This window comes from Hirundo rustica, chromosome 3 (genome assembly GCF_015227805.2).
Source record: "Hirundo rustica isolate bHirRus1 chromosome 3, bHirRus1.pri.v3, whole genome shotgun sequence".
NCBI classification, from domain to species: domain Eukaryota; kingdom Metazoa; phylum Chordata; class Aves; order Passeriformes; family Hirundinidae; genus Hirundo; species Hirundo rustica.
The window spans coordinates 110,226,089-110,247,544 of NC_053452.1; the positions used below are offsets into that span (position 1 = coordinate 110,226,089).

Consider the following 21,456-nt stretch of genomic DNA (forward strand, 5'->3'; position numbering starts at 1 on the left):
TCTGAAGCAGCTGAGGTAGTAGATAAAGATACTGTAGGAGGAAGTAAGGCTTTCTTAGGAGATAAAGCTTTTTCTCCTTCTGGTATTTTTTCAACATAATTGCACGGAAACCAACCATAATGTCCTTGAAAACTCCCATAAAGCCAACCAGGCTCTCCCACAGTTTTTTCATCAACCTATGGACAGCAGGAGAAATACACAGAAAACAGAATTAGCAGCATGAAACAAGCAGGGTACCTGGTGCGTCAGCACCTGCTGGCTCTCTGAGCTGAACGGGGCAGTGCCCACAGCAGGATCAGCATTTTCACTCTGCCCTGGCAGAACTGAGCTGATTTTGCCCTGTGATGATGCAGCTGCACTGGGTTCAGACACAGGTACAGACAGACCTCAGGGACCCTGCACCCCTCAAACAGGCCCCAGACATGCACATGGGGATCGTGCAGTGCCTCTGAGCCACTCTGTCCTGCCAAAAATGCTGGTGCATTGTGCTGGATTCTGCTGAATGTGCAGCCAAGAGGCAGGGGCTGGTGAGCCCAGCAGAGCAGGAAACAACTGCTGCTGCTCTGCTCACAGATATAATTAACTCTGTCAGCTGACTGTGTCCAAAACACATCCAAAAATTCTGTTATTTACTATGTGATTAAGTATAGACCATCCTTAAATGCACACAGCAATACTAAAGCTTCCATTATGCTGCAAATTAGCCAGTTAGTGAAAATTGGCTAAAAATTAGCAGCCCATCAAATAATATCAGCTGGTTAGCTTAGCTGGGGTTTGAGATGCAAGAGAAGGAGGAGGAGGAGGCAGCTGTTAGGCTATTTCTGAAATCAGTTATCAGCAGTTAAATGATACAATTACAGCTGAGAGGGAAGTCAAAGCAAAACCTACTTCTCTTGTTCCCTCTTCCATGGTTCATTGGTATGAAAATGCAAATAAATGCTTTAACACTGTCAAACTGAAAACTAATTTAGTCAAGTGTTTTAATATTTTGTACCACATTGCTTTATAAATTCTTCCTTATCACCTACTTGTTATCACTTACAGTCTGAATGAGGAGGAACTACACATATATTAGAAACTGTACTACCACAGCTGTAAATCAGTTTTCACAAATTTACCTGCAGGCAAAGACTTTCAAATGAGTGCTAATAACTAATATACACAAAATAACACAGATTTCAACTGAAATGCCACAAAGCATTTCCAATCTTATGGTCCTGGTGTAATATTACAGACAGCAAATTCAGAAAAGTGCTACAGTAAATGGCAAAGGATAAATAACTGTCTCTGTCTGAGGGAGGATTGATAAACGAACACTCAGAAAGAGAATCACAGATTCATAGGATGGTTTGGGTTGAAAGGGATCTTAAATATCACTTGGTTCCACCTCTTGTGCCAGGGATAGGGACACCTTCAACTAGACCAGGTTACTCAGACAGGCAGAAACCTCTGTTAAGAATACACTGGCAAACAGTATTAAGATTCAAAAGAACCCTTCACATCTACTTGTTAAATAACTAATTTGATTTTAATTCAAATGCCATCAATAAATAATATATGTCTCTCTTTACTATGCTCATATTTCAAGCAAACACTCAGAAGCCAACTCGTACATTTGTAATAAACTGCAACAACTACATTGATTCTGATTTCTAATTTTAGAAAGTTTATGCTTAGCTGTCACTGTTCTTATATTCAAAGAGACTGTCAACATATCTAGGATGTGTAAAACTCAGAGAAATATTTTGGCTGAACTAATCCTAATGTCACCTGTCTAAAAAAAAAATAAAGAAATCAGCAATCCAATTTAAATTCTGAGTAAACCTTAAAATACATCAATGCAATGCTTTTGATCCTTAAGACTTTGTGCATCTCAAGGTGTGGCGGTGCAAGAAGTGTTTTGTTAGGTTTTTATAAGAAGTTTATGTTATGGTTCATTTCACTGTATCCCCAGTTTTGTAACAGTCCATACCCTTTTGTGTTTTCTGTATAATAAGGTGTTTTGTATCAGTCCTCCCACCCCCCACCTATCCTGGACCATCCCCTCTGCCCCCCCCCACTCGGGGGCAGCCTGTCTATCACTCTGGGGTCCCTCCCGGATTGCAAAATCTCAGGGAGAGGGCTTCAGGTGATAGGTAGCCTGGGGGGAATTCCTTTCCTCTGGAGGTGGTTGGTCAGAGGCTTGGGAGTGGGCACACCTTGTTACCCCCCCAGATCCCCTGATTTGTTGTCTTGTTGTATCCTCCCTGGAACCCCTCCCCTGCTTATAAGGTGGAGGAGGGAGATTCAAACTCTCTTCAGCTCTGCTCTCTCTGGCCTGAGGTTTGGACCGGCTGCGGACTTCCCGCAGCCTGGCCTGAATAAACATCTTTGAATGCAAAGCTGAGAGCCAATCTTTTCTTCTGCTGCTGTTGCTGTCACAACACTATTGGGTCCAGCTGCTGCTGAGAAGCCGATCCGAACTGGGAACTTCTGTGGCTGTGCTGACCAGAGCTAGCCAGAGGTCAGCTCCCGCCCGGTGCGGGGACAGGAAACAGAAACGTCAAGGCTAGAGAAAAGGGTTAATTTTTGCAAGTTAAATGTGTACAGCAAATCTTACCTGAATTACATCTCCAGTATTAAAGCTCATCTCATCATGGTTCCTTGCTTCAAATGGATACAAAGCTCTGTAATTTACCAAGGCAATGGAATTCCTTGACTCTGCAGCACCAACGGCATTGCCTGGAAGGCAAGAAAAGCAGTTACCACTGTCACAGCTGAGAGACAAGCGCTCATTCTAAGCCACTGGTAGGAGTATCAGTTCTTGCCCCAGGCACTGTGCAGGTATCAGAGGAGATCACCAGGGCATCAGTTTAACACACAAATCATGGAAATGTAACTGAGACAACAAAATGCATTGACTTCTGCAGTGAAAAAAATCACAAAAACATAAAATGGGTTGGGCTGGAAGGGATCTTAAAGGTCATTTAGTTCCAGTCCCCTGCCATGGGCAGGGACACCTTCTGCTAGACATTAAAAATTACATTTTTATCTTCTCCTCTTTCCTTGCCACACAGCTCTGGCTAAGCCAGTGCTTTAACAAAGCCTCATTTAACACTACTATAATGTTCCAAGTTAAAAAGATCCCACTGTTGCAACAATAGGTGTTCAACAGCATGTGTGAAGATTTTATTTAGAAACCTATAATAGCAAAATATCACTATTTCTATTTTCTTTGCACCTCCATTCTCCAAGTCAGTGAGTGATGTTGTAAACAGGGAAAGTTTAGATCAGGCGTGCAAATATCTTTCATCCCTGTTCTAATTTGATCCTTGCTGAACTCAGTGAGAAAAGTGGCTAATAAAAACTGACAAGAACTAATGAAGGATGAAATCAAATGTGCCTTTAGTGAACATATTGTTAAAGCACTATTTTTCCAAGTCCCACAGCTAGAGTTAGGTCAAATAATTCAGTTCTTTGGTGTTTTTTTTTCATCTAAGGCACTGAGTAATGCAAAAATAAACTACATTTCACTGTTAATAAATCACTTTTCTGAATGTTACCTGCCCATCTCTCATCAATGAACAAACCCCCTCCATTTTAGAGTTCTATTTTAATGAAAGTGCAAGCCCTAGGAAAAACCTAAAATATTACTGTTCCCAGCAACTGCTCTTTGTTGACCATGATCACTGGAAGATTTGTCACCAGAGTTATAGGTGCTGAAAACTGACAGAGTTAACTTCAGTTTATAGGATCATTTATAACTGACAAAAGATATGAAAAATTGCTGGTTGTTTTTAATTGTATCATCTTAGGCAAGAAGTCTGCAATAGAGTCACATCAATAATAGTATACCTGAAGAGTAAAATAATGCTCAGGACAGTAAAAGTCCGAAAGTCTTAATGATTTTAAGATTACCTTCATTTTTCCAGGGTGGCTTAAGGCTTTTCCCCTCTGTTGGTTTCAACAGATCCGCAAGCTTTTCATTTATGTTTATTTTAGAAGTGTGTTTCTCCACCTCTTGAGAGTTGGTTGCTTCTTTTATCTTCTTTATCTCCGCGTTCTGCTTGCGTCTCTCCTCAGCTTCTTTTGCTATTTGTTCTTGCTTTCTTTTATCTTCTTCCAGTTGCTTCTGTCTTTGTTCCACCTCCCTCAAGATCGTGGCTTGTCTACTTCTCTCCTCCTCTGCCAGAAGCTGTTGTTTGTTTTCCCTTTCTCTCATCATGGCAGCTGCTTCTTCAGCTTTCAGCTTTTCTTGGACTTTTTCCTGCATTCGTTCTTCCTCCAATCGCTTCTTTTTCTCTTCCTCTTCCCTTCGGATGTTTTCCTGCCATCGATTCTCCTTCTCCCGTTTTGCTTTCCTGGAAGAAAGGAATGAGAGAGGTAAGAGAACATCAATATAAAAATGAATGAGATTGTGTTCTTACAGTAATCAGTGACACCTGTCAGCAAATCTGAGTTTATAACATTGATCACTCTGCTCTCAGGGTCATCAGCTCTGCCACAGACCATGGCTTAAGATGGGTTCCAGTGTACTCCACATAAAAATAACAAATGGATCAAAATTCAAGAATTTTAATCCATCACTGTGCACTGCCTTCACAAGCACTTCTGCCCACCTGCATCCTGATGAGCAAGAGCTGATCTGATAATTGAACCAAGCTGGATTTAAGCTCTCCAGCAAGGCAGTATCCAAATCTCCTGACTGGAAACAATGACTGCCAAAGAGATTAATTTCACTCAGGTACACAGATAAAAATAGCCTTTGCATACTGATCTTGACAGCTTGCTATTTTTGCTTTCAGCAGTTGCAATCTATCCAATGTGCTTATCCCTGCCAGGACCACACTGCAGCAGACAGGATCTGGAAACCTGACTGTATTCTCAGTATCTATTCAGATGTTATCCTGTGCCTCAGCTGTCTAAGGAAGTTAGTATCCAATTCAACACAATATTTTAGCTGTTGAGACCTTTCTTATGAAGAGAGAGGACCTAACCCTTTGGGTCTTCTTCTTAAAAATGTCTTCATGAGACCTTTTCATGCATTCCCTGTGGGACATCCACTCCTCTGATGGGCATTTCAGTGTTTCCAAGTACATGGCAGGATGCAGTAGGAGCAGTATGGACGCTGTTACTCCATCACACAGCTGTGTCCAGCCAAAAATGAACAGGCTATCACCACACATATGGCACATGGTTCTCTTACAGCCTGTCACAAATGTTATGAAACTTCATCACAAACAGAAAAACGCTGTCATGAGCAAAGCCCATGAATCACCCACACTACAAGGTCTCTAGCTCTGTTCCTTCAGTCAAAACAAATATAAGTCCTCTAAGACAGCCAATAGGATGTATTTTTACATTAAAACGACAGATCTTAAAAGTCACAACAGCATTATTTTGTTTTAAGAACTGTAGCACTGATACACTCAGCCACTCTTACCTTGCAGCCTCATCTTCCAGCTGCTTCTTCTGTGCAAGTTCAGCTCTTCTTTTCTGTACCTCCCTTATTTTGTCCTGTTTGATCCTGTGGAGCTGCTCCAAGGCTAATTGCTGTGTGCTGTAACTTTCCCTCAGGTCCTAAGGAGGGAACAGTGGAATACATAAAAGGGAATAAAGCCAATCTTTGAGAAAAGCATCCAGGCATTTAATGCTTTTCAACCAAGTTTTAATACAAATGGCCAAAGTAGTATTAAAGTTATTAATAGTCCTTGGAGGTCACTGCAAAGAAAGTCAAATCAACAGAAGTATAAAAGGAGATGGCAGGTTTGCAAAGTCAATGATGTCATTTGGGCTTTCAAAGAGCCCTTCCAGTCCTACACCTGCTGGAAATGCCAAATGCGACAGAGGAGAGGGGAAGATACAAAACTGAGTCTTCAAACACATTACTGAAGGCAGTGAACTGTATTTAAGTAACTACAAGGAGGTGGATTTCAGCTGAAAGCCAACACAGTTCCATAACCTAAGAAAGCATCCTGCAGTATGGTGCTCACCCTTAAAGCTTCCTGAGTGATCAGTCCCAGGTTTAAACCAGAAAAGCTTCATAAATATACCCGGCAGTCTTACCACTGTGGGAAAGCACAGCTTAAAGACATTAACTCTGAATGGACTTTTCCTGTACTTGTAAATTTCCCAGTTTTAGTCTTTTTCTTTTTGAACACATCCTCCAATTCCTTATTCCACCTCCCTCTGGTAAGAATCTTTTTTTCCAAGCAAAAAATCAGCACGAGTCTTTTGAATAATTAAATTTACAGACCAAAAAGAATCAACAATAGTAGAATTACTTTAGATAGTTCTTCACCATGTTGTAAAACACCTCTAAGATACTTCAGTCTTTTTTCTCAGGAAACCTGCTGATATGCATTGAGCAATGCAACAGGTAAACCTTGGCTTTTTGAATCTGATCTCATAAATACAAATAAAGCAATTAAGAATGAATCATTCCCCCTACAGTATGAACCTCTATCAATAAGCATGTTGCCTAAGAGATATGGTGCAATTTATATGACAAAGGCAAGATAAGAAGATTGCTGTGTCACTGGAAGTCTCTGTAGCAACAAACTAAATCAAGCAATTGACTACAATTTTTTCTCAAATATATTCAGCTGGGAATATTTTTCCTTCTTATTTTGCCCGGAATTTCAAGAGCACCATGGAAGCAAACTTACATTAGAAAAACTCTCATATCTTTAAAGGACAGAAGAACCCTCATGCAAAGCAAAATGAAAACCTCAGTTAGGTAATTCTCTTTTTTTTCCTCATAAATTATTCTAAAAGTATTTCTGACCTCAGCAGACAAAAGCAGAGTTGGAAGACAGCAAGTAGGTTTTAGTACTGGGTTAATCTGGAGGTTTGACAGCATTGTGTTTGCCCTACCGTATTCTGCACTCTGATGCTGCTTCTAGACTTTTGAACTTGGACAAGAACTCAGATACCTGACCCCCACCTTAGGATGGACGGATACAGGTACAGGGCAAGAGATGGAAAAGTGGGAGAAGACACTGTTTCCATCTGAGATTACTTTTTTGGTTCATGCTACCTTAACTAACAAGAAAAATGTTTGGGTGAAAAAATCTTAGAGAAAAGTCCATTAAGAAATTAAAATCAGTATTTTACTCTCAGTTTTCTGCAGTTTGGATTTCTAAGCAGGTAAGGATATTAAGCCTCTAAGGGGATGTAAAAGCTAGCAGACAGAAAAACAGACTGTTGATTTTCTTTTGGGAAGATGCGTTTAATAAAAGTTATACATCCAAACAGAAAGGGTAAGCAGAGAAAAATTGCGAAATAATTAAAAAAACAAAAAAGCCAAAGATTAGAAAATAACCTTAAGTAAGAGGAAGAGGTTGTTGAGACAGCTTAGCAGAGACAAAAGGCACTGAAGAACAGAATCATCCATATTCTCACACTGTAAGATAAGGTAGATAAAAAGCCAATTAATCTTTGCACTGTATTTTGAAAAACATATTTTAGGGAAGATTGAATTGTGGATGCAGCCACTGAACACAGCAAGCCATGCAATAAACAAGTAACTGAAAATGCCCATTGCATGAAGCCACTTCTACAAAGAAAATAAATTCCTTGAATGTTTACAAATTTTTGCAGCTTCTTTTTATTGGAGAGTGCAGAGCCCTCGTGCTGGCCCAGCATCAATCCATTACTTAAGGAGAAAGTTCCCACCACTGCCACTTGGAGTAAGCTGGCAAATGAAGTTAAACGGATGTGTGCTACCCTGTGAGAGCTGCCTGAGATTTTAGGCAGGCCAAGAGTTGCCTCAGAAACAAAAATTCAGAGCCAGTGGTCAACAACTCTTAGCTTACAACAAATTAACAAATATTAACAACTGAGTGGCTTATGCTTACTTTTAGGATCACACCCAAATCTGCTACCAGACTTTGCACGGTGTACTATGAAACTATGCAGGTCTATCAATAAAAGTCAAGTGTTCAGTACACAATTCAAAAATAGCAGCAAATGTGACCTCATACTGTAAGAACAGAATGTGCAAGGGCCTTAAAAATTTTAATTCTAAATCAAAATGAGCTCTAGAAGGCAAAAGGTGAGAGTGAGCAATAGTTGGGTCATGCACAGCAATAGTTAGCAAGAGACTCATATTTTAGTACATTAGCAAGAGATTTGCATTTTTATTGTATTATTTACTCCAAGACTTTTGATAATTCTTATTTGGCACTGAAGTTGGGGAAAACCTTTTGGAAGCCTGGTGAAAGTGGCACCAATCTTTATGACTGGATGAAGAAATAAAATACAGTGCTTAAAAGTGTAGGATATTTAGATAATGCAAGTACCTTAAGCTGACTGTTAAATTCATCCATTTCAGCAAGTTTAGAAGCAGTTTCCTTCTCAAGGGCATCTAGTTGTTCCTTAAGTCTTTGGCATAATTCTTCCTTTTCTTGGGACTTCTTGTGCACTGAATTGACTCCTGTACCTGCATAAGGAAAGAGAAGCAATTTTACAAGTGTTTCTGGGTTTTTCTTATTTTTTTCCCCAGTTTTTAATCATTGTTTGTTATTTTCCTATTATATACACAATCCAAACCTCCTTCCTCACAAAAATGTCCTGATTTACCTTTCTATTCACATACAGCACAAGGAAGAAATATCCCCAACGCTGAACTAAGGCACACAGGCATTCCATGCAATACATACAGAATAACTTGCAAGTTGTTTTTTTTTTTAATCAGACCAATTCATGCCAAGTTTCTCTAGACAGAGACTTCCAATATAATTTGAAGTAAAGACCAACGTAAACCTTCACATAAATGAACTCCCTTGAGTTTAAACTACCAAAAAAAGACAAATTTTAATAATATCTGTGAGCTACATAGTCTGAATAAATAAAATTTTAAGCAAAATCTGTGCTTTCTTGCTAAAATGTGTTTGTCTGCCCCTTACTTGGAACATAAAGGAGATAATGGAATGCAGATGAGACAATGGCACAACTGGGAAGTGAAGGTGTTATTAACACCTCTGTACCCTTCAGCCTTGATTACAAGGGATGAGAAATTAACAAGGCAATCAAGAACAGAACCCATGGCAGGCACTTACTCTGAGTATTTTCAAGTTGAGCATTTTTTATCCTTTCATTTAACAACTGCTTTTCAGGAACCAAATAGATTAGTTTATTCTGATAATCCTGTAGATGTTAAAGAGAACATAACAAATTTTTAATATTGTTTATGAACAATTAAGTAAAACTGAGTGACTTTTCAAGCATAGCTTCAACTCATGTTAATGAAACAGGGATGCAAGTTATCATTACTAGATAGAGAAAAAAATTACTTCTATACTCTTAATAGAAATAATATTACAATTGAAAGCTTTTGACCCCAAATGATTAACACAGCTGGAAAAATATTTAACGTGCTAAAAGTGTAAATATTATCACAAAACCATTTAATGTGACTGCCCCAAGCCTAGCATAAAAGAGTAACAACATGAAAAGAAGTTTCCCTGATGAGCAGAAGCATCTCATAAAAATACAGCAGAGGATAATTTATAGTAGTCAACTGATTAGAAATAATTAATGTCTTGTAACTCAAATAGAGAAAAAAAAAAAAAAAAAAAAAAAAGATAAAAGAGTAGCAAGGTAATTCAACCTAAACACCAACTTGATCTGAACACAGGACAACATTCCTCAAAAGAAATCTGAGTCTGGAGCCATAGAAGAATTCAAAATTAAAGAAAAGCTTCTATTATCAGTCCACAAAAGAACAGCTGAGGTTTTCACAATTGTTATTTAACTCTCAGCTCATTTTAGAACATATAATAATTTTTTTAACTCCACACACAAAACTAAAAGCCTCTGCAATGCTGACAGTCTTGACTATTTCCTCTCTCCACTGCAATCCAACTGACTCCATATTCCTCCCTATGGGGATGCTTTATCAACAGCATTAGGGAAAACACAGAATATGGTAAAAGAATACCATAAGCTTAACAAAGTTACACACCTCAAGCTGTTGCTGTAGTTGCTTGACTTCCATGATTCCTTGGTCATATTTCCTATCCAAAGCCTCCAACTCAGTTTTTCGCATTTGCTTTTTGCTACGAATATCCTGCAACCTGCCTGAGATCTGCTGATGTTTGTCAGTCTGGAAAGAAAGTAGAGACAGAGTACACCACATATGGCAAAAATCTCTTTGCTAAGCCTGTGGGCAGGTTAGTTCACAACCAGTTCTCTAAAACAACCCAAAACACCCACTTTAGATTCCTCATCCAAAAACTCCTAGTGGGCCATTACTGCAGGTATTTATATTTATGCAGGTATAATTTACAATACTGTATTTCAGCATATGTGGTGAAATTCTTGCCTTACCAGGGCTTCTAATTCAAGATTAAGGCTCTTCTTTTTAGAGGTCAACTTGACAATTTCTTCTTGTTCCCTGTTACGCTGATTAAGAAGTTCTTGGCGACGGATTCTCTCCCATTCCAGTCGTCGCTGGCGCTCGAGCTCCTGCTTTGCTGCCTGAGGAAAAGTTACATTACCTTAAATTACAGTGCAGATGCAGAACTCAGAGACCATGATGTAATATAATGTGCTCTGTTCCTAAACAGCACAACAGCAACACAACATAATGTCTTCACTAAAGTGCTCTTATATATTTCAGCATCAAAGAATGCAGGAAGCGATCCTACAAGATTCTTCATGCCACACTCCTGACTCTGGATGAAAAAAGCTTCATAATTCAGAAAGCCTCTGCAGCTTGGAATATTGCCCATAAAACAGTACATTGACAGATACTGCTCATAACCTCCTTTGAGTATTTCACAGAACTACATAAAATAGGGAAGTGTGATACATGCACTGAGACACCAAGTAGAAGCAAATTTGCCTCAAATTTGGCTGTCAAAATGTTATCAATTATGAATTCAGTAGAGTCTTGTTTGGAATACAAATTTTTGCAAAAATGCAAGAAATATGCCCAAGAAAATCTCATCTGTCCTATGAAGTTTCTGAAAATCTTTAACCTATACCAACATTTATAACAGACACAAATGGTGCTCTCTCTCCAAGGCAACCTGACATCAGCCAGGCCAGGACACAGAATCAAAGGCAGCACTCAAACCCTGGATGCTGTATGCACATACACATTCCTTAGAGCATTGAAAAGCAAAGTTAAGAAAACAACCTCCCGCCTTTCTATTTCTTTCCTCCTTTCTTCCTCCCTTTGTCTCTCCAGCTCTCGTTGTCTCTCCAGCTGCCTTTCCATCTCCAGTTGCCTCTTCCGTTCCTGCTCCTGGCGTTCCCTCTCTCTTCGCTCCTGTTCTTCCCGTTCTTTCTGAGCCTTTCTTTCAGCCTCTCTCTGCTGCTGCTCCAGCAGGACCTGTCGGCGTTTTTCCAGCTCCATATTTCCCCTCTCATAGTTGGCTTTCCTTTTGTCCTCAAATGTCACTAAAAGAAGGAAAGGTCATTATTTCTGCCCTTGCAAAACACTGCTCTCAAACAAGGACCTCAGTTATGCCACTAAAGATAGATACTTCTTGGCAAGCTCAGGTAGTTCAGTCATGGATGATGTAAGCATCTTCCATTTCTTAAAGTATTATTTTTCTGTTCAAAAATACCTCTAAGTTTTCCTAAGTATATTCCAACTGGGGGGGAGGGGAATAAAAGAAGAAAATGTTCCAGTTTAAAATGACCACAAAAATGACTTGAATGTTACAGGAAAGCCTCTCACTCTAAAGAATGAAAGATGAAAGAACACTAGAGGGAAACATAGAAAAGCAACTTTTATAAGCTGGGAGAAGACTGTCTGCTGTTAAAAAGGTTTTCCAATGTGCAGGAAACATTAACACATGGATAAAGAGCTTAGTTTTTCAGGGTGTTCCCTGTAACAGTGCCTGGAGTTAAAACTATCAGACACCAAAACAGGATCAACCTCAATTACTGCACACAAGGATAAAAAGAGACGCAAAGAAATGGTTTAGGCTCCCAGCAACCACCCTTCCAAAAAAGAGGCAAGTCCTGTCTTTCAGGATCCCTGTAACATTGTCAGTAACAGAATCTATGGTACATTCAAACTGCTTCCAGTTTGCAGAGAACTGAACTACACTGGACCCCCCTGCTTTCAGAATGGCCAGTAATGCCGGGAGCTTTCAAATGAAAAAAAAATTGCAGTAGCACAGCAGGGTCTGGCCATGAAGGGTTTATTTTCCAGAATACATTATTAATCAGCACATTTTTCCTTTCCTACAGCTAAAAATAGCCCCTGCCCTGTCTTCTCAATTCTATTAGATGTAACAGGCTGACTACATCCACTTAACAACCTCCTCACAATCTAAGTTAAAAGGGATCTAGCTCATGAAATTAAGTTCTCTGTGGATTTGATTATTTCTTCCACTTTCTAAAGGTTTCAGTGCACTTCAAAAACAGCGCCATACATTGAGAACATTAACCCTTTTTTTACCTGGTTGTTTTTTCTGTGGCTCCTCCTCTTGTACAGGCTGGTAAGATGGCAGAGTTCCATTTATATTTTCAGTATATTTTCCACTCCTGGAGGGGGAAGAAAACCCCATCCCACCATTGTTAGAGAAACAGCACAGTTGCGTTAAATATATTACATTTCACTGCCCTCAGTGATTACCTGAAAGAAGGTGGCACCAGCTCAAGGGGCAGAGTCAGGGGCAGTGGCTGACCAGCTTTGGCCATGTCTGTGAGATGCATGGCCAACACAAACTCATCAGCCTTCAGCTGCCCATCTCCATCTATATCAGCCAGGGACCTGCAGGGGTTCAACAGCAGCACCAGTTATCAAATTGATTATCACAATCACTCACAAATTACAGCTGAAACAAGGCACTGTGGAAAAACAATTTTTAAAACTGACAATTCCTGTGTAACATTTTGGTAAAAATACTTACAGTTAATAACATAAATAACTGATGGGAGATACTATTTGTTTTAATCATGTATCATTATTCAGATCACAGAATCATAGAATGGTTTGGGTTGGAAGCGACCTTAAGAATCATCCAGCTCCAACCTCCTGCCATAGGAAGGAACATCTTCCACTAAAACAAGTTGCTCCAAGCCCCATCCAACTTGGCCATAAACAATTCCAGGGCTGGGGAATCCACAGCTTCTCTGAGCAACCTGTTCCAATGCGTCACCATCCTTACAGTAAAGAATTTCTTCCTAATATCTAATCTAAACCAGCTCTCTTTTTGTTCAAAGCCATTCCCCCTTTTCCTGTCTCTATAGGCCCTTGTAAAGAGTTTCTCTTCATCCTTCTTGTAGGCTCATTTCAGGTGAAGCTTTCTTTTCAGCTTCACTGAAATATTCTCTTCTCCAGCCTGAACAAACCCCATTCTCTTACATTTCCATAAAATACTGAAAAATGGACAGGAAATGGTAAGAAGTATCTCTTGCTTTATTGCATCACAAATAGAAGAGTGGGGAAATGAATCTAGGATTGTTCTTAACCAGCTCAAAATGCTAGAAACCACTTTTTCAATTATTTTTTTGAAGCCAAAGGAAACACTACATAAAATTGCATCAAATTCTACAAGAGGAAGATTGGCATAGAATTCTTTTTTCCCCCTTGTGTCTCCTTGACAGTGCAAGGAAGATACGAGCTGGTGCAGAGTAACTTGCAGTGGGTAAACGAAAGTGGGAAAAGGATCACCCACCTCCTCTAAGGAGCAGGAGATCATATTAGCCTACAAAATGTTTTACAAACTGGGGGGCTGGTGGGGTGTGTGTGTGTGTGTGAAACCAGTGAAATGCAAGAAAGCAGAAGCCTCTCTCAAAGAACTATCTACAGAGACAGAATTGCTGAAATGTGTCCTTAGACTGTACGCAAGTGAAATGCTTAGTAAAAACACAGTTCACTAAAAAAGCAAGTAAAAAACCCCTAAGAAAGAAAAAAAAGAAACAACAAAACAAACGCCAAAAGTCTCCATCACACACATGCCACAGTGAAAAACAAAAGCAGGAGATGATGATATTTTGTTATGTTCAGACACCAGCACTATTCACATGTAATAGCACCATTATTTCAGTAATTACTATTTGGGCTGTTATTTCTGTCAACAGGGGTTCACAAAGCTCCTTGCACTGGCTACTGATACCTTCAGGATAGATACCCAGAAGGGAAAGACCCACTAAACTCCTGATTTATTTCCCCAGACTCCAGAGAGCAGCAATACAACCCCACACTCCACGTTTATCTTCACAAAATGAAACCAAACAAGCTGAGCTTTGCTGCTAAAGACACAAATGACTGTCCCAGGACAGAGGAAGAAGAACGGGAAATCAAGAGGAGATGTAAAGCTGTTGTGAATTCTGCTGGGCCACTAGATTTCATGTATAACATCTGAGTTATGTTTGAAGGTGTAACGTAAACTGCCATGTCTGGCAGAGCAGATCATTCAAACCTTCACACAACTCTCACCACTTTCATCAGCACAATAAAGGTAAGTCTTAACAAACGTGTAATATGCAAATATCTTTAGGGAAACTGCAGTAAAACTCAAATAAGCTGAAGAGTTACTTAATTTTTACATTTCAAATTTCCTCCATACTTTAAAACTAACAACCTAGATTTCAGAATCCTGCTTTTGAAAGGATCAAACCCCCAGCTCAGCAAGAGCATCTCTGGTTGAGAAATTAAAGTTAGCACTTCTTCTACTATATAGAGTTTAACAAACACACACAAAGAACGAAAAACTGAATTATCTCAAGGTGTCTTTTAGAAATGTAACTTGTGAACAAACTTAGTTTAACTAGTAGCTCAGTTTCTGTTTATGTTTTTAGATCTCTGGTGTCTCTTTATCATTTCTTATTTAATAAAGTACATTTTGTCTCTTAACACCATAAAGACATTGAATCAGTAACTAAACTCACCAAATAGTAGCCAGCTGAGTCTGTGAAAGATTTGATTGCAGAAGAGCATTCCTTGCTTGAAATCCTTAGAGAAAGTGTGAAAGATTTTTATTAAAACAAACACTTCATTCAAAGATTCACATGAGGCAAAAAATGGGTCACGAACTGGGGCATGTTTATTTTTAATATAAATCTAATCCATTTTCATCAGTTGGTTTTACTTGCAAGCTTAACAACAGGCATTATAACCTGAACACAATGAAGATGTGAGTATTCTCATGTACCTTTTCCCACTCAGAGCACCTAACAGAAAAACTGACATGAAAAATGGGTATTTATGGTAATCCCCACAGCTGTCATAAAAGCACAGCTGACTGTTTGCCTAAATCTTGAGCTATCACCTGGAGAGCCCTCCTTGGTAGCAAAGAATCAGACACATTTCTAGGGAGGTCAAGGAAATCATCAGCCCAAAATTGACTGAACAAGACAAAAAGCATCGAGACCCTTTCGGTGAAGAAAGAATTGTTCTGCTCTTTTGTAGACAAGGGAACAGAGGCAGGTTGTTTATTCAAAATGGGAAATCTAAGACCTACAGGACACACATACTGACTTTACACCTACTGACTGCTTGGCCAGTGCTCTCTACCCACTGCATTACATGGAGGAATCCCATTTTTTAACAACTTTTGTAAAACTCTCCTCTTGTATTAAAACTTTGTATGAAGTCTTTTGAAGCCACCATAACACTGTGGCCCAGCACAGATGTCACTGGAAATCAACAAGGACTCTCTTAAATTACTTCGGAAAAATTCCCAAGCAATGGCTGCAGGTCTGCAGTGTCTTTCTCAAGCTGCTTTCTTTCACAAGATAAAGCCCAAGTATCTGAGCATTAACTGATACAGGAGCACATGGCACAAAAATGATGGTGAATGTCCCCCACTTTCACAAGAAAGAGTCTCAGTCCAAAGAGTGATGCTTGAAAAATGCCTGCTGACTTTACAGAGCTGAACTTCACAGCCTTGTGGTTCTCAGGCTTCTCCTCTTCCCTGCAACAGCTGCTATAACTTCCCCAGTGTATTGGCTCCTCCAGGTCTAACACAAAGCCCAAGTCAATGGTTATTTCCATTTCTTGGCTGGCTAAAACCCATTCTCTCCTGCACAGTCTGAAGACCAGCATCTCAGCTTTTATTTCACATGCAAGTCAAATCCCAAGCTGGGACTCCATCCCTCAGCCTGTGATGTTCAGAGGCAGGAAGCACTCTGGTTTTCCCATTCCATACCAAAAGTCATACTCACCTGATAAATATCCACTCATACTTTTATCAAGACTGTTAAACTTCTGTCTGTATTTTAATCTGGAGGCCTGAGGAACTGCCCAGTCTGAGGACGTAATCTTTGGTGAATTCCCAGCTAGTGATGCACTAGAGGAAGAATTTGAACTGCAATATAATTTCAAAACAAAACGAAACAAAAAAAACCAAAGCAAACCAACCAACCAAATATTAAAAGAAAATCAAAAGAGAAAAAGAGATAAAGAAATAACTCTAAATCACTTGGTGTAATAAAGAGGCATTGGAACAGAAATTACATAGCATCTTCCAGTAACGTGAAACAACTTACACTAAGTTTTACCTCCGCTAACTCGCTATAAATAATTTCATCACAAATACAGAATTTTACAGTCGAAGTAGGGATATATTTGTAAGCAAACAACATGTTGAATTGAAAATCCTTTTCCTTTGGTATCACAGGCACTAATGAACATAATTGATCCTTCTACCACTGCAAAATAATAGTATAGGAAACCACAGGAAAACACCTCCACTATCCCAAGAGTGTTGGGTCATTGTTTAAGTAAATTTAAGAGGCATGGAAATGAATAACCATGAGAATAAAAATGGATCTGATCAACTCAAAACCAAAAGCAGTTTCTAAAGCTGTTTTAATCACCATATTGCAGCTCTACCTCTTCTTTCTGTTAGTGTCAATGACACTCTGAGTGGAGCTTTTCCAACTCAGTTTCTGCAGAAGAGTGCTGATGGACGGTTTAGATATACCCATAAAACTTCCAATTAAACTCCCAGCATTTTCATTGTCCCATCTCCAAAAATCGGACAAACTCAGGAGAGCTCAATCCAGCCTGCCTTGTTCAAGGTAATCCCCTGCTCTGTCAAGTGAAAAAAACAAACAATTATCTGAAGTGCTATCCAAGGCAGTACAGAATGCTGACAGAAACAAAGCCTCTCCAGCACAATGCTGGATTGACATCCCCTGCACAGAATGAGACAACATGATGGTGAAAATGCTGCCAACAATAACACTGGAGAAGGGCTCCTTTGCACGGCACCAGCAATAGAAAGCTTTCCAATTAAAAAAAAAAAAAAAAAAAAAAAAAAAAAAAAAAAAAAACAAAAAAACAGAGCTAGCAAAAAAAAAAAGATGATTCCAGGCACATGCCATGCCTACAGTCACTTTACAGGTGACTGCTGACATCAGGTGTGTGAGGAGCCCAGATCATGCACCCCACATGCCCAGAACAGGCAGCAGGGAGGCACAAGAGCCTCTGAGTTTCCCATGGAACTGAGCTGAGGCAGAGGTGCCCTCAGGACCATCTTGTGGGAGATACCCCTGGATGCCCAACTGGATAGATAAGCCCAGTCCCTCACTTTAGTCTATGGCAAAGCTCTAAAATCAGTGAACCAGAGCAGATGATTATAAAGATTCATAATCTTCTATTATTCATAAAACAAATTTACACATAAATATTGATAACAAATCCTACTCTTACATGCCTGCTGATTACATGGTGCCCGCTATAATGAATGAGCACATAATGCATAAACATTGCTTTTATAACCACTTAGTAAGTTTTGTTTCCATTTACTTATGAGTTATAGTCCCTTCTTTTTGGCACTGCTCATCTGACCTCCTCACCTGCTTTGCATATTTTGTCAATTTACTGAAAATATTACTTATTGTAACACAAAACCAAAATCTATTTTTAGGCTTGATAGGTCATATTAGATAGACTAATTTTTAACAAATGTACTTTGAGGACAGAAATGCTCTTTAAGTTTTGGAAGGTATAATACTTAAGTGTAAGATATAACCATTTTAAACTTAACTTCCATACCTGCTAGATCCTAAATCAATAAGTGACTGTGCCTTCTGCATACTGGAACCACCAAATCCTCCTGCCATGGGGCCTAAAGAACCAGTATGAGGCAGAGCTGGAACAAGGACAAACAAAAAATTAACTCCAGAACTGTAAAGCAACTGGGTATGAGATAATGTTTCATAATCAACAATCACTTTGATAGAAGTAAGAAAAGCTAATCAGTGTCTTGTTATTATGATTAACTAGTTAGAACAGAATTAACCAAAGTGAACTTTGGAGAAAGAACATTTGTAGGGTTTTCTGCTGGGGCTTTTTTGTTGGGTTTTTGTTTGTTTTGTTGGGGTTTTTTGTTTGTTTTTTAAACTCTCATGCACGTGTTAGCATTCCTGTCTGAAACTAGCCACAGGGAAAACAAGATTCACAATTCTCAGAGCAAGCACCGGACCGTGCTATACTTACTTGAGGAGAAAGGTACGGACAAAGGCTGCAGAAGGCTGGATGATCCATTTGGCAACGAGGAGGTACTGACAGAAGGCACCAGGGGAGCAGAGATAACCAAAGGAGGAATGGAAGTCATGGAGGCCAGAGACATGGGAGCTAATGGTGTGATCGCAGACATAGACGTTGGCATGGACAGATTTGGCATACTACCCATTCCTAGAGCAAAATCCAATAATTCATTGTTTAACGTAGCAGAGGCTTCAGCAAGAAATTGGGTCCCTCATGTGAGGCAGAAACTACACAAAGCAACTGATGTCTGGAATACAAGGAGTTAAAATAGATACTCATGTACAATATTTACTTTTTCTCTAAATTTAGGCAAGACAGCTCATAGGGGAAAATACACTGAAGAACAGGAATTTAAAAAGAAAAATCTCAACAAGCAAATTCATTCTCAAGGTAGGTTTAGCTACTATTCTCACAACACAGTAAGATCTGGTTTTCTATAATTGCAGCTCTACCTATTTCTTCAACAAACCTGGCCCCTGAGAGAGAATTACAACCTCAAAAGCTATGAAAATCCTCCACAGGGAAAAGCTGCTGCTGTTTCTAAACTAAGTCTCTTCCAAGTATCAGACTTGGAAGAATCCACAGGGGTGAAAAGTCCTTATTAGGGACCCATGCTTAGCAAAGGGTTTCTAGAGGCAGCTGCCTGAGGCAAAGTAGGGCACTTGAATTACTGGCTGCACCTTGTGGAACACAACAGTGCTGGTGAGATGATGGAAAGTTATAGAGTTAACTGTATGCCAACCACAGCTGCCTGTAAATGCATGCCCTTCTACTCAAACACACAAGATTTGGTGATGGGCAGACATTTAAAATCATGTATGTAATTAATATATGCATACATTTAATTTCAGCATAGAAGTGTGCATGTAGTTTGCAATCCAGCTCAAGTCATTGTGGATATTTTGTGCTACAAGACAACACAGTACCAAGCATGCACTGAATCCTCAAACACCATCAGGGGAAAAAAAAAAAAAAAAAAAGTCTAAGTAATTCTATTCAGTTAATCATATAACCAAAACAGACAATCTGATTTACTTTGAAAAAAATATGTAAAATAGCTGTTCTACCAAAACTCTGACCTTTGACTAAATTTAACTTTAAAACCCCCAAGTATAAATAGGTGACTGAGTAGGAGGGAGACAAAAAAAGACCACCAGTACAAAAGGAGAGCCTGTAAGTCAGATGTGAATGGCCTTCTTGTCAAAATTGAATAAATGTTTTTCTTTATTAAAAGTCTTCAAAGAATCAAATTATCAAAAATATCAAGAAAGTGACCTGGTGAATTTCCTAAATCAGAATATCCTTTTTCCTTGTTCCACACTGATTCACTAAACCTTCATGGTGAGATTAATACTTTTATTTGGCTGCAATTAACTGTGCATTTTTTTTTACCTCTGAACACTAAGTAATTATATATTCATAAGTACCAAAGCGAGCTGACATTAGTGGTGAAAACCCTGGAGTTTGTTTCATGACAGGAGGGAGAACTGAAGGCAGATGCTGTCCTTGCAATTTCAGCTTGATGAGTTTCATGGCTATAGAGAACTCCAGCTGATCCATTTTTCCATCCTTGTTCAGGTCGGAAAGTGTCCTTAAAACAAAATGAAATAAAATGAGAGAAGAAACATTTTTGATCAGTGAGAACCTTTCCTACTAGATTTATTTACTGTTTTTGCATAGGAACACAAGAAACTTATTGCAAAATAAATGTTCTACTTTTGATAATATGCATATCTTTGAGAAGTTTGAGTACCCACTTCTGCAGAGTTCAGTTTTGAGGCTGCTATATATTAAACATGTAATTCCTAAGAAAGCAGAAGTCTCCTGCCCAGTGGATACATTTGCTGCCTCTGCTGCAAGCCTATGCTATGCATTTCTTTATGCTCCCAGCCAGAATAATTACTTTAATTTAATCCTTGGTAAGGTAAGGAAGTAATGCAAGAATCTGGAACAGGATGCAGGAAGATGCAGAAACCTCCTAAAGGCACCATACACTGCTATGAAGACTTCATTAATTCACAGTGGTGAATTAACCTCACAATGGTGAGGTCTTCTAAGCCTGATACGCACACTGGCTTCCTTTTGACAGTTCTCCAAATAAATACAAGAGGACATAAATGCAATAGTGCATACATAACCTCAAAAGTTCTGGTCAGACAGAAAATATGAAATTTTATTAACATTTAAGCATGCAGGGACCAAGCAGAAGAATGTGAATAAAATTAGGAGAAAAAAAAATTATACTAATGTTAAGCTTAATTTTTCCTGTGATTTTATTACTGCTCAGCACAAAACCCCAAGGCCCCACAGAAAAATCTCCCTGCCCCACTTTTCTAGGCACTGAGGTGCCTGGTGTAATGGTGAACATGGAAGTGATGCTGGTTGGACTTGATTATCCTGGAATACTTTTCTAACCTTAACAGTTCTGTGATTCTGTGTGTCTGAAGGAAAAACTAACTTGCATTTAGTTATTTTCTTTAACACTTTTTCTTCAAGTTGTTCTTAATTTTCATGAGCCTCAAGTATGTGTCTTTTAGCACACATATGTCTTCATAACAGCCAAGTACCCCAAACTGAGCACAGGATTCTAGTGAGGACCGAGGGGTTACAGAGAAGAAAATGTTTCAAGTGTTGCACTCACCACATACACACTGCAAGGAACAGCACTTTTTCCAGTTCCTGTATTACCAAGCAATGCTGTATCTCATATATCATAACTGTCCTTCTACTAACTTTTTTTGTGACTAAATTTATTTCTTGTATTCTACTTTACTTGCACTTCAAGCCCTTCCTATAGTTTAAAAACAGTGTTCAGAATGATCCAATTTGAAATAACGTAAGAAAGATGTAAAAATTACTGAGTTTTAATTGTGTTGGTAGACATATGGGCTGAAACCTTCCTCTAAATTTAATAAAATTAAAACAATGATTCAGACAACACTTTCTACCTTGACTGCAGAAAGCCTCTGTGAAATAACACAACACAGTAAAGGTAGCATTTGAATGCTATG

The 21,456-nt window shown here is 39.0% G+C and overlaps 1 protein-coding gene across 10 annotated transcripts in view; it reads right to left on the minus strand.

The window, feature by feature from the left end:
- Window positions 1-21,456, minus strand: part of ITSN2 (intersectin 2) — an 81,573-nt gene that overhangs the window by 26,852 nt on the left and 33,265 nt on the right. For 4 of the 10 annotated variants that reach the window (XM_040058569.2, XM_040058568.2, XM_040058567.2 and 1 more), the window contains exons 5-21: window positions 19,873-20,036; window positions 18,395-18,592; window positions 17,951-18,047; window positions 16,114-16,256; window positions 14,839-14,902; window positions 12,578-12,715; window positions 12,401-12,486; window positions 11,126-11,388; window positions 10,312-10,461; window positions 9,947-10,087; window positions 9,042-9,129; window positions 8,283-8,422; window positions 7,304-7,384; window positions 5,423-5,559; window positions 3,898-4,340; window positions 2,600-2,721; window positions 1-176 (exon numbers count right to left, since the gene is read on the minus strand). In XM_040058569.2, the coding sequence (XP_039914503.1) occupies window positions 1-176; window positions 2,600-2,721; window positions 3,898-4,340; window positions 5,423-5,559; window positions 7,304-7,384; window positions 8,283-8,422; window positions 9,042-9,129; window positions 9,947-10,087; window positions 10,312-10,461; window positions 11,126-11,388; window positions 12,401-12,486; window positions 12,578-12,715; window positions 14,839-14,902; window positions 16,114-16,256; window positions 17,951-18,047; window positions 18,395-18,592; window positions 19,873-20,036 (2,631 nt within the window). The remainder of the gene's footprint in view (window positions 177-2,599; window positions 2,722-3,897; window positions 4,341-5,422; window positions 5,560-7,303; window positions 7,385-8,282; window positions 8,423-9,041; window positions 9,130-9,946; window positions 10,088-10,311; window positions 10,462-11,125; window positions 11,389-12,400; window positions 12,487-12,577; window positions 12,716-14,838; window positions 14,903-16,113; window positions 16,257-17,950; window positions 18,048-18,394; window positions 18,593-19,872; window positions 20,037-21,456) is intronic. The other 6 variants (XM_040058571.2, XM_040058572.2, XM_040058578.2 and 3 more) reach the window with 3 other exon arrangements.